This window comes from Lathyrus oleraceus, chromosome 2 (genome assembly GCF_024323335.1).
Source record: "Lathyrus oleraceus cultivar Zhongwan6 chromosome 2, CAAS_Psat_ZW6_1.0, whole genome shotgun sequence".
Lineage (NCBI taxonomy): Eukaryota > Viridiplantae > Streptophyta > Magnoliopsida > Fabales > Fabaceae > Lathyrus > Lathyrus oleraceus.
In genome coordinates, this window is record NC_066580.1 from 5731178 (window position 1) to 5743723 (window position 12546).

At 33.1% G+C, this 12546-nt stretch overlaps 2 protein-coding genes across 2 annotated transcripts; one reads left to right on the top strand and one right to left on the bottom strand.

The window, feature by feature from the left end:
* The first annotated feature begins 1717 nt into the window (after positions 1-1717).
* Positions 1718-6417, top strand: LOC127117550 (E3 ubiquitin-protein ligase UPL4). Its single transcript, XM_051047607.1, has 10 exons — positions 1718-1870; positions 1945-2400; positions 2496-3386; positions 3480-3674; positions 3761-3865; positions 3962-4066; positions 4142-4210; positions 4292-4417; positions 4595-4672; positions 4770-6417. The coding sequence occupies exons 2-10, from the start codon at positions 1957-1959 to the stop codon at positions 4833-4835; spliced, it is 2079 nt and encodes a 692-aa protein (XP_050903564.1). The 5' UTR covers positions 1718-1870; positions 1945-1956; the 3' UTR covers positions 4836-6417.
* Positions 6418-6428: 11 nt separating this feature from the next.
* Positions 6429-11069, bottom strand: LOC127117549 (multiple RNA-binding domain-containing protein 1). The gene is made up of 15 exons (XM_051047606.1): positions 10922-11069; positions 10274-10378; positions 10072-10186; positions 9305-9975; positions 8984-9115; positions 8798-8884; positions 8596-8719; positions 8185-8508; positions 8040-8104; positions 7767-7938; positions 7561-7665; positions 7375-7476; positions 7118-7291; positions 6900-7031; positions 6429-6814 (listed from the first exon to the last, which is right to left on the bottom strand). Coding segments are annotated over exons 1-15 (2439 nt in total). The 5' UTR covers positions 10924-11069; the 3' UTR covers positions 6429-6685.
* Positions 11070-12546: the final 1477 nt, after the last annotated feature.

Below are 12546 nucleotides of genomic sequence, written 5' to 3' on the forward strand. Positions count from 1 at the left end.
TCTTATTAAATTTTGATATTCTTAATTAATTGAACATTATTTTAATTATTATATTATATTATTTTAATTTTGGTTTGAATTAGTTTATCTTTTTTTTATTGTAGTTCTTTAATTTGGTCAAATTATTCTTAAATGAAGGTTGAAATGAAGTGTAGAACTATGTTATTATATGTATTATCGATATTGTTGTATTAACTTTATAATAGATTTTTAAAATATTTATTTTATTAAGTTGTGAACGTATGATTATGTGTGACATATCTATGAAATTTAATTTCATATTATTAGTTTATTTAATAAACGGTTCGATCGTAGGTTGAACCGATTGAACCAATTATATCTTAAACCGCGAGTTTTATTTGTTCAATCTCCGGTCTGGTTTTTAAAACATTGCTTCTAACTTATCTTTTAAGTAATAAAACTTTTTCCTCCATTTTGGATAATTTGAAATTTGAATCTTTGAAATTCAATGCCATTAACCATGTAAGACCAAAAATACATTCAAAGAAAAATGGTGAGGAACAAAATAACATGACTTGGTTAACAAAAAGTCAACCTTCCATTGTTGACTTTGTTGACCAAAAGTCAACTTTGATGTGAATGTTTTCAATCTCTTTCTTTTCCAAAATGCATCCAAAAATTCATACTCTAACTTGAGTAAGAGAATCTCAAATATTTTAGGTCAAAAGTCAAACTTCAAAAGTTGACTTTGACCAAAAAGTCAAATGAAACATAATAGTTTCTTTTTGAATCAATAATTCAAAAGCTTGTTCCACAAGTGCACATAACAAGAAACCCTAGTCCATGAGACCAATAGTATCCACTTGAAATTCATAAGAGCATCAATCATAGTGATCTGATCAATCGCCAATATCCGAAATGCTGAGACAAACCAGTTGAAATCATGAATCTTTTGAATCAATGATGTTACCTTATGCAAATGAATGATTTTTAAATGAATGTTGAGAAGATTATGCAGATGAATTGGAGGCCATAAGTCAGATAAAATGAAAATAAGTAGGGCAAATTTTGGGTACGAAATTTTCTATCAAATTTTGGAGTTCGTGAACTTTTATGGTTACAAAATTTCCTATCATATTAGGGTTTTAAAACAAAGTAGGCTATAAGTTTGTATTGTGACAATTCATTAGCAATTGCTCTTAATCAAGTGCAGCATGACAGAAAGAACATGTAGAAATTTCCTATCATATTAGGGTTTTAAAACAAAGTAGGCTATAAGTTTGTATTGTGACAATTCATTAGCAATTCGTTAGGGTTTTTTTCTGAGTAATTTCATAAAAACAAATTGGAGAAATTTTTCTGACACCCATTGTATTATTATGATTATTTTAGAAAATGCCAAAAGAAAATTTTATTATTATTATTATTTAACTCAAAAAAGGAAATTAACACTTTAAAAGCTACATTAGTATTATTTTTCTATTTAATTTAATGTAAATTATGGGAAAATGACAAAATATCAAGGCCATTGCAAGATTTTTCTTCAAATATGTTGGGTTTTAAATCTTGCATATGAAGGGGAAGAAAAGAAAAATATCCTAAAAGTTTTGAAAAACCTACACGTACAATGGTTATTTTCTTTCTATAGAAGCTTAGTTGTTAAATCAACTTTTTTTTTACACAAGTTGTTAAATCAAATTAATACTATTTAGAAATTGTTTTAAATTAATACTATTTTCCCTCTCAAAGTCTATTATAATCATTTCATTCTCTCTTTCCGTAACCGTTTTTCTCATCTCACATTGCTTTCTCAAACCCTCTCTCACTCTCGTATCACACTGTTTTCTCCGGCTTCAAGATTCTCTCACTCTCATCTTTTTCTCCAACTGAATCGTCTCATAGTCTCCAGGTATCACATTTTTCTTGTTCCCCAAGCTTTTCAATTATTTTTATGAATTTTCACCAATCTATGTTACTTTGTAGGATTTGGATTCAATGGCTTCATCGAGTGACTCGTGTCTCACAAATTATTCCATTGAGGACATTCAAAATCAATTTAAACTTCTCAATAAGCAATTTAATGATTTGATGATGAGTCCTAAAAGTGACCGGTATAAAGATGGTAAGGTGTTAACCATCTTGAAGGAAATGTTAAAGATGATTCAGGGAGACGATGATATACTTGATGTGGAATCCATCATCGACACTCCATTGTTACTCACCAACCTCCACAAAGCATTCAATGATTTGGAACAATTTCGGGTTATTTCTCCGTACGATACCGTGGATCTTGAGGATCCTGAATCTCATTTCATGTGCCTCTACATTATACCTGCTGAGGGAGAGACAAGTCTCCGAAGATACACGGAAGAAGGAGAAGGTGACGGTATTGATCCTACGCTTACTTTTGGTCAAATTCAAAAATTCATCTGGCCAAAGGTAAAATTTGTGTAATCTATATACATAATTGAACTATATTTATATGCACACATTGAAATTTCATTTGTTCTGATTGCATAATTGCTAACTTCCAGGTTAAAGCAAGTCAAGAACCAGATGAAGATCAAGATGCTGCACAGAAACTGATTTTTTACATTGGAGGAAAGGAGCAGGATTTTAGGTTTTCAATTTACCAAGCACTCCTTTGCCATTACTGGAGAAATGATAATGATTTTGATGTCTCCGAATTGTGGCACTACAGCTCAAAACATCTAATAACCTATAGAAGGTTCACCACAAATTTAGGTCCAAAATTTGTTGAAGATTTTTCAGACCTGGAAAAAGAAGTTCGGATTATTCTACAATTTCTTTGTAGAATTCATACTCTTGGTATAGGATTCCCTGGGGCCTTCGTTAACATTTGGTTGGATAAAAAGTTAAACGAGCAAATGGAGGATCATTTCGGGGGAAGATCACCTCAGTGTTTGCCTCCCTGGTGGATTTATCTGGTAGTTACTTATCCTTTTTTGTTCAGTTACGAAACAAGGGGCACATTTTTTCAATTGGCCGCATACTTTCATTCATATCCAGCTTACCTTGGAACTATGGCCGATAATGCGTTGGACAAAGTGACGACAGGTATAGTGTCTCGTAACCTTATTCTGGATCATGCTAAACAATTGATGGATCAACACGCAAGTGAAGATATAGAACTTAGAGTGAGATTTGAGGGTGAAATTGGCAATGGTATTGGACCAACTTCAGAGTTCTATACCCTAGTTTCGAAAGAATTTCAAAAGTGTGATTTAATGTGGAGAAAGGATGTATCTTTTGGACTTTTCCCTTGTCCAAGGTTAGCCTCATCTATTGAACAAGTAAAGACTAAGTTTGTTCTTTTAGGGCAAATTGTCGGCAAAGCAATTCAAAATGGCAAGCTATTGGATATCCACTTCTCTAAAGCTTTCTATAAACTCATGTTAGGGAAGGTAATTTATTTTATCCAATTTCACCCTACCTACATCACTTATGTGATTTGACTTAATTTGTTTTTGTGGAATTGTTGATGCCATGTTTTTCAGGAATTGTCCATATATGATATTGAATCATTTGAACCCCGTCTTGGCAGAATATTACTAGAATTTAAGGAGTCTGTTGGCCGAAAAAAGCTTACAGAGTCAGATTTGAGATATAAAGATGGATCAATTAAAGACCTTTGTCTTAGTTTTGTTCTTCCTGGATATGAGGAATTCACTTCTGAATATAAAGATGTTACAGTAAGGCTATTCACTTATATGATTCAGTTCTAATTTCATCTACAGAGTCAGATTTAATATACATTTTTGTTTTGTTATGTTTGTAGGTAGACTTGACAAATTTACAAGACTATATTTCATTTGTGAAAGATGCAACTGTTGGGTCTGGAATTATAGTTCAAATGGAGGCTTTCAAAGAGGGATTTAACCAGGTATAAAACTGTCTTGTGTTGCACATCTTCTAAATGAGTCTTTGATATACCATACCAAAAGAAGGGTGGTTAAAAAATTCTACAATGATTTTTCAGGTTTTCAAGTTGGGATCCTATCCTACTGGCATTCAAACTTTTTCAATATTCACTGTAGAAGAATTTGAGGCTATCTTGTGTGGTCAAGGAGAAAATAGTTGGAACGTATGTATTAAATTCAGCTTTTCACGCCTAGGCCTCCTTCTTCTATTATTGATGATATCCATTTCTTGTTAATAGTTAGAGGAGCTTACAGAGCACATTAATATCAGTGATGGATACACGGCAGAAAGTGTTCCTATTGTGAATGTAAGTATTTTAAAATGACCCTAATAGTTTGGATGATATTTTTACGCTTTATTACTAAAAGATATCTACCCCTTTGTATAGTTGCTTGAAATCCTTCAGGGGTTCAACCGGGAACAACGAAGGGGATTTCTACAGTTTGTTACTGGTACACCAAGGCTTCCTACTGGAGGATTAGCATCCTTAAATCCCAAATTAAGAGTTGTAAAGGTTTGTAAACGTTGTGCAAAGTTGTCTTAGTTGATGTATAATGATCGATTTTATGTGTTGCTACTATGTCATTTAGATCTATCAGTGTGGTTCCCTTCTGCACTTCATGTTGAATTTTGTTTTTAAATGTTCGTATCATCTATTAATCATTTGTGTTTGACTGTTTGTTTTTAACAGATTTCACACACAGAGAAAGAGTTGCCTAGCGCGGCTACTTGTAATAACCAACTTATGCTACCTCCTTACCTTTCAAAAGTAAGGATCGTACTTTTTTTCCTCATTATTTCCTACTGAAACTTATTTTCTTAATTTTGAGCATTAGAATAATTCTTTGTTGCCTCTTCATTTTCAGGACACAATGAAAGAAAAGCTTTTGTATGCCATAACAGAGGGACAAGAATCTTTCAGCTTTGCATAAGGAGGGTCTTTGGTTGATTCTGTGCAATACGGAAACATCATGAGATGTCTTTTCTTGCCAGTCAATACCTTGATTTTTTTAGTGTTAATACTTGTTTGATTTTTCATGCACTGTTTGTTTTGGATACCTTAGTGACTAAGATTTTTCATGAGCTGTTTGCTTGAATACCTTAGTTTGGGTACCTTTTCTGTTTTTCCATCGGAGATTTTTCATTAGTATAATATTGTTAGAAACTCCTTCACCCTCAGAAAAGAACCACACTGTCACTGATTGTGGGGGAGTCTTGTGTGCAACAGCTACCACTAGTCTGAGGGTGTGTTTGGAAAAGCAGGGGAAATATTGACGCAATTAACAGTGTTGTTTCTTTCTTAAATCTAGTTGAAAAACAAAGAGTACATAATTGTTGTCTCTAATCTCTACCAATTGGAGTCGTCTGTTGATTTCTCACTTGGATATTTCTCTCTTTAAAAATTCTCTTTGGGGGTAGTGGGGAGATGAGGAAAATTCATTTCTGTTTAAAGGGCTGGTGATGGGTGGAAAAAGTGTCCGCGAGAAATTAGGAGTTATTTGGTTTGCTATAGTTTCGACGCTCGGAACGCTATGATTTTTAATTGGGAGAGGGTGGTGGAGGAGTGTAAGGTTACCTCATGGAGAATTATTAAATCAAGATCCAAGGAGTTGAGCTATCCTTTAAGCCTTTGGCTAACTAACCCTATTGCTTGTTTGGGAGTGAAGAAGATGCTGTAAACTTTGGCCTAGCTGTAATTGTTGAACTGTTTTTGTAGCTGTTATGTCTGGTTTTCTGTTTAGCAGAGAAGGTTGTTTCTTAATCTGGGCTGGCTGTTTTGTAACAGGAACATTGTCTTACTAATTTTGTTGAGAAGTTTTGTCGCATGGACCGAGGTCCTAAGGCGTTCAAACTTTCTCTTCGCCTCTTTGTTCCTGGCTTGCAATCATGCTGTGTTTGGTTTTCTATGTGGTCATATGTTAAGTGTATTGGAAAGTTCACTCTGTTTAATTCTCAGTTGATTGGAGATCAACTTCAAAGGTGTCTTTTAATTGTTAGGGATTCAGTGACGCAAGTACCCTTTGGCTTCGTTGCTTTTTACCCTTTGGCTGTTTTGTCTCAGTACCCTTTGGCTTCGTTGCTTTTTACCCTTTGGCTGTTTTTTAGCTTTCGTGTGCTATTATTGTTAATGCTAAATAACAGGACAGGTTGTTGTTTACTTTATGTTGTACTCATCTCTTGGATGGCACATCTTGTGCTTCCAAGACTAGTGTGTTTCTTAATAAAAGTTTTTCTTTGCCTCTTCAAAAAAAAAGGACCTGTTTTGAAATTTAACTAGCATTTTTTTTTCTGTTTTGAATAAAATCCTACCTACTTACTAGGGAGTATATATAAATGGGTGTTACAGTTGTTCCTATTAAGTAGGCTTTGTTCCTATTTGTGAGTGTTTCAGTCAACCTTCCATTAAACCTGACTACTTATAGCATTTTATTCTGTTTTGACCATCATGCTCCTCTTTATATTTCATTTTTTTCAAACACATCGACGCACGTTTCTTGGATACACTACACAATATAATCACATAGTAATATAGAATTTTCAGAATCATATCTATTAAATTTTATTGCAATGTATATAATCGACTATCTAATTAGTAGGATTGTATCATCAGCAAACTGGACGAGGGATCCAGAAATTTTGATCGCCCCAACACATGTGGAGTGATAATTCTAAGGACCTACCTACCTACCTATCTTAATTGTAAGGATCCAGAAATTAATATTAAAACCTACTTACAAATTGCTATCCCTTAACTCAAAACTTCAAATTCTTGAGCTGAGAACTAATCAAACCTTTCATCAAGCATACTGATGGCTTTCCTTTTCTTGGATGAGTTATTAGCATTAAATTGAACAGCAGTTTGAGCCCGCAGTTCCTCCAAACTATTACCTTCTTTCGCTCTCTCTATCACCTGAAGAAGAAGAAGAAGAAGTATGTCAACTATTTGCAATCTAATTTCAAATTATCGACACCGCCTAAAACATAGTTTCACTTACAAGATGTCTGCCATACAAGTGGGTGCTTGAGAGAGCTGTAAGAGCATTTTGTGCCTCCTGCTGGGTAACATACTCCACAAAAGCAAACCCTCTATAATTTCCAAACTTCATTGGCAATTTTAAACTTTTAATCTGCACCCAACAAAACATACATGAATCAAAGGAAAACTTTTGAATACATATTTTCTGTCTGAAAGGATGAATAATCAATCAATCACCTGGCCAAACGGGCTAAACAATTGTCTCAGATCCTTCTTTGTTGCCTCAAAAGCAACATTTTTCACAAGCAACTTGGTTGAACTCTTGTCTTTCTCAACTCTCTTTTGTACTTTACCATCATTCTTGACATGACAAAGTTGTAAGATAAGAGCATGACTGTCCAAAACACTCCCCTATAAACCAAACCAACAAAAATAATTAAAACATGTCTTTGTAAAACAACCATACCTAGGACTTCAAATGTTTTATTTAATACCTGTAAATCGCTGCAAACACTTGTAGCAGTCTCTGTGGAGTCAAACTCAACAAATCCAAACCCCATAGAAACATTTTTCCCATTTTTCAAATGCTTCTTCACCTATATATGAAGGCAAAGAATGAAAAACAGCCAAGTCATAAAAAGTAAAACGTGTTGCTTAACACTAGAACCCATTTCATTTACCTTGACACTCAAAAATTTTCCCTCTTTCATGTGTTGACTGAAATGTTTCCTCAAACCCTCATCTGTTGTCTTGAAACTTAGGTTCTTGACAAACAGGGACCGAGCCTGAAGCAGGATAGATTAATCAAATGACAGGAAACAATAGCACAGAAGACTAATGTATCACAACAAACAAGAACGGCAAAAAATAATTCGGTAGGTCAAACCTCTACTCTGTCTGGATCAATTTCGACATCTGATATTCTTTCCACATCTTGCTCCAGTTTCTGTCGCTTGACATCCTTTTCACCAATTCCACTATTCATCTCGTTATCTTTAGATGTTGATTTTGGGCTAACAACATTGGAAGGAGCCCACTCCAAGTATAAGGGAGCATCCCTACATTGAACACAACGCAAAGCAAGTTAATAAAATATTACTTACTACCAGTTAACAATTCTGCATGGAACTTGTGAACAAAAGAAACAAAAAAATCTTACTTGTAACGCTTGTAAGCTAAACCTCTAAAAGCAGCTTTAGCTTCTGCTGCTTCAAGGAAAACAACCTGAAATACCATCCCCAAATAATTCAAAGCCTGAACAATAATAATGATAATGATGAACATGGCCAGGAGAGGAAAAATACCAGGGCCAATGTTTTCGTGGAGGGGAGAATTATTTTATCCAAACTACCAAATTTCCCAAACATGTTTGCAAGTTCATTTTCGGTAGCACCATAGGGCAAATTCTTGGCTAAAATTACATGGTTACTTCTTTTAATGCCATCAACTTTACCCTTCGCAAGCTCCTCCAAAGCTTCCACGTTCACTCCAGCTTTTTTAAATGCACTTTTTGTTTCTGAAATCACTTGTGTTTCTCCCAGAGCAATACGTACAGCAAGATCATCAGCTTCTCGATCCAGTAAATCACTTTTACTAACACCATATTTCCGAGCAACATTTTCTACAATCTATTAACATCAACCAACACATGATTAAAATATGCATACATCTATAAATAAGAGAAAAAGCAACCTGCTAGCAATAAAGAAACATACTGTATCAGGGCGCATGAACAGACTATTCCATGCTCTGGTATCTCCACTAGCTTCAGCTGCTTTCCTCTCTTCTTCTCTTCGTTGTTTGAGAGTTTTTGTTCCTTGATCCTTGGAAACATTGTTCCTACAACATGTAAACCATAAAATGACAATACATGATAATCCAATTTAACATCTTCCATGATGCAACATTATTCCTTACTCTTCATTGTTTGAACGTCTTGGTATAGCTGGCATAACATGTAATAATCTTCCCTGGAAGATTGAATTGTCCGACTCTTGCAACGCCCTGATAAACATTTTCATACACTTGCAGAAATTACAATATAACAATAGTTGGTATAAATGAAGGTGAGAAAACAATTTCTATCCATCTAGCTGTTATTACCTGGCTGCAAAATCTGGAACTGTGAAATGAATATAAGCTATTCCCTTGGATCGTTTCGTTTCCTTATCAACAACTAAATGAACCTGTGAGACACCGCCAAACTGACTGAAATGCTCTTCCAGTTCCTCCTCCCTGTAACAGAGCAACAATAAAATGATAAAACCAATTAAAAATAAAAAAAACTTAAGATCAATTGAAAGATAATACTAACGTAAAATATTAGCTATCATAAGACATTCATTCTGTAGAAAAATACTAAATGGAAAAGCAGGAAAAACAATATGAAACATGGATTATCCAGAAGAGAATTTGAGAAAGTACGTGGTCGTGTATGGCAGATTACGGGCAAAGAGTCGACATGACTCAGAATCTTCTTTCTTCTCCTCAGTTGCACTCACTTGAAACTTATCGTTGGCAACATCCTCTCCAAAAATATCTTCTTGGCCCTCTAGATCTAACTCTTGAGCACCACTTCTTGGGTCTCTTTCAGAAGGGTTATTACCACAATCTTCTTCACATTCACTACCATGACTGCGGTTATCTTCGTCATCATCACTGTTGTCATTGTCGTTTTCATCATCGCTGCTTGCAGAATCAGACCACTCTGTTATCACTCTACTCTTGAAATAATCCATATCAGTCATAAGCTCACGTGACTTGTCGGAATCGGGATTATTTGGTAATCCAACTACTTGTGTGTCGCTTAAGATAGGATGGTTTGCAATTGATGTACCATCCGTCTCTTTATTCAATGCTGCTTGGTTGTTACCATCATTGGATACAAGTGCAGTGTCGTTTTCCCACAGCTTAGACTTTGCACGAGGTTGCATGACATGAAGAAAATCTTGAAGCTTCGGGTCCTTAGAATTGTCTTCTTGCCCTTTAGCTCTAGCATGTTTTTTTGCATCTGGGGCGATCACTTTATTGTCCTTTTTTGTTGAATGCCGACTCCACGGACGAGGAAGATTTGCATCATTGCGTTTCTGAGACACCTGTTTGGTTTATGAGAACATGATATCGCAATTTCTATATTGAATCAGATAATTATTTGATATAAAGAAAAAATAGTAATGGAATAAACAACAAACCTCACAGGTAATTCTAAGTGTGTCAAGGTAGGATTTATTAAAATATTGAATGGCTTCCTGAGCTTCCTGGTCTGTACGGAAGCCAATATAGGCAAATTGGCGACTTCTTCCGTTTCTGAATGAATTAAAGAGAAATTCAATAGATAGCAGTAAAAATTGTAAACAAGTGTCCATGAGGATTTATTAAGGAAAGAAACAATACTTGGTACGCAGATTGACATCAGTTATTTCTCCTTTCTGAGAAAATAATTCTCTAAGTCGATCCTCGGCAACATATTTAGGGAGATTCTTCACGCATATCCTCGACCTGGAAACACGCCCACAACCAAATCATTTAGCATATTTGATTCTGAATTATTGGAATTAAGGATAGGATGTGTTTCTGTTTCTTTCTGTAATTATGTCTTATGTTTTCGGTCCTAATTGTGTGGCAGTTAGCCTCTCGTAACCACGCTAAAGGTACTAGACCTGGATAAGTCTCATTCGATGTCGCAACCGATGCAGGGGCGACTATTGGCTTTATTAAGACTGTTAGCCATTATCGCGGAGCGGCATACCGGAAAAAAAGAAAAAAGATCCGGGCGAAGAAAAAGAAAGGATCTTATTTTCGGCTGACGACAACGCAAGGCCGTGTACCGAAAAGCTGCCATATGAGTTCACCTGGTACTAGCAGCTTTACCGGGGAATTTCCCATCGGTCTATAAAATCAACTCATGCAACAAATTTTCAGAATTCAGAATTCAGAACATAGAATATAAATCTATCAGACTCTTAACAAAACAAAACAAAACTATTTTCCTTCAATTTTGTTGGAATTAAAAATTCAAACATGAATGAGTAGTTCACTTACATGGCTTCTTCTAGTATATTTGGACTGTTGCACTCAAGTATAAAAGAATCAATTATTAGACGCAAACCGCGACAGGAAGAACCACCTAGGGTTTCGGAGAGAATGATTTTCAATTTAGAAATTAGGATTTTATATTCTCTTTGATCGTTTAATCGTTTTTATTTTATATATTTTTTAAAAGGTTTAGAATTTAGAGTAATGATAAGTTGTAAAAAAAAAAAAGTTAAAAACCAACTTATCAAGATTTTGTAGGGGAAATAACAATTAAAAAATTAAAAAAATAAATTATATTTTTATTATAATAGTATTTTTAATCTCTTTAAATATATTAATATTCATTTTTATTTCTTTAAAAAAAGAATTAATCCTTTTAAATTTTTAGTTTTTATTGTACTCCTTACTTTTTTACAAAAGTCCATACATCATGTTCTAAATAATATTTTTTTATCACATATCATTTTTATTAATACCTTCAAATATTATTGATTTAATAATTTAACTATTTTAATATTTATTTTTAGAGATTAATTACTACGCTTTCAGTGTAATAAGATTTACATTTTTAATTCATCATCATCACCCGTTTATATTATTTTATAGGTTTTTAAAATAAAAGTCAAATTTATTTCAATATTCAACGTATAGGATTAACTGACGGTGTAAAATCATTTTACACTGTCAGTGTATTTCGATTAAATTATTATTTTTAAGTTATAGATAAACTATCAATTATTAAAGATTAAATAATTAATTTATTAAATTGATGAATATTAAAGTCTATACGTCATAAACATATTATCTCATAAACATATTATCTGAACTTTTCAAAAAAAGACAGAGATTAAAATTGAAAACTTAAAATATAAAGGATTACAAATTTAGAAGAATTAAAATAAAAGTTGATATATTTTGAGGACTAAAAATTTATTTATTCATATAATATAATATAATATATAAAATTACACCAAATATATTTTGCAATCGGTCTATTATCTCTAATAATTTTTATATAAGTTTTAACTTTTAAAATTGTAACAATTTAATTATTTTTTATTGAAAAATCGTTGATGCAACTTACCATGTTAGATTATTATATAATTATAATAATAATTATTATTATTATTATTGGATTAATTACTATACATTGTGAGTATAAAAACTTTTACACTATCAATTCATCATCATCACCTCTTTGTATTACTTTATAAGTTTTTAAAATAAAAGTCAAATTTGTTTTAATATCCAACGTTTATTATTAACTGATGGTGTAAAATTCTTTTACACTATAAGTGTATTTCAATTAAACTTTATTTTTATTATTATTATTATTATTATTATTATTATATTAAAAAGATAGAAATCTAAATATTTTTGATGATTTTATATGAGAAAAAAAGCACATTTAACTCAATATTATATATAATATACCAATGATAGACGAGGTTATATATTCCTATAGATATGTAATCTTTTATCATTTTGAATTAGAGAATGGTGATTTGTTTGGGTTTACGGATAAAATTCAAAAAGGTGTGTCCGTGGTTAGACAACATGAAGGAAATTTTACTTTGAGGATTGTGTATGAGTTATTTCAAAACATAGGTAAAATGGATTCTTTCAGGCAG

Bases quoted from the DNA above. Each gene is read 5' to 3' on its own strand.
- LOC127117550 (XM_051047607.1), top strand. From the start codon at position 1,957: ATGGCTTCATCGAGTGACTCGTGTCTCACAAATTATTCCATTGAGGAC. The intron at 2,401-2,495 runs GTAAAATTTGTG...GCTAACTTCCAG, and splicing joins AAAAATTCATCTGGCCAAAG to GTTAAAGCAAGTCAAGAACC. The intron at 4,673-4,769 runs GTAAGGATCGTA...CTTCATTTTCAG, and splicing joins TACCTCCTTACCTTTCAAAA to GACACAATGAAAGAAAAGCT.
- LOC127117549 (XM_051047606.1), bottom strand. The intron at 7,939-8,039 runs GTAAGATTTTTT...TGTTCAATGTAG, and splicing joins TTAGCTTACAAGCGTTACAA to GGATGCTCCCTTATACTTGG. The intron at 7,477-7,560 runs GTAAATGAAATG...CTTCATATATAG, and splicing joins GAAAATTTTTGAGTGTCAAG to GTGAAGAAGCATTTGAAAAA.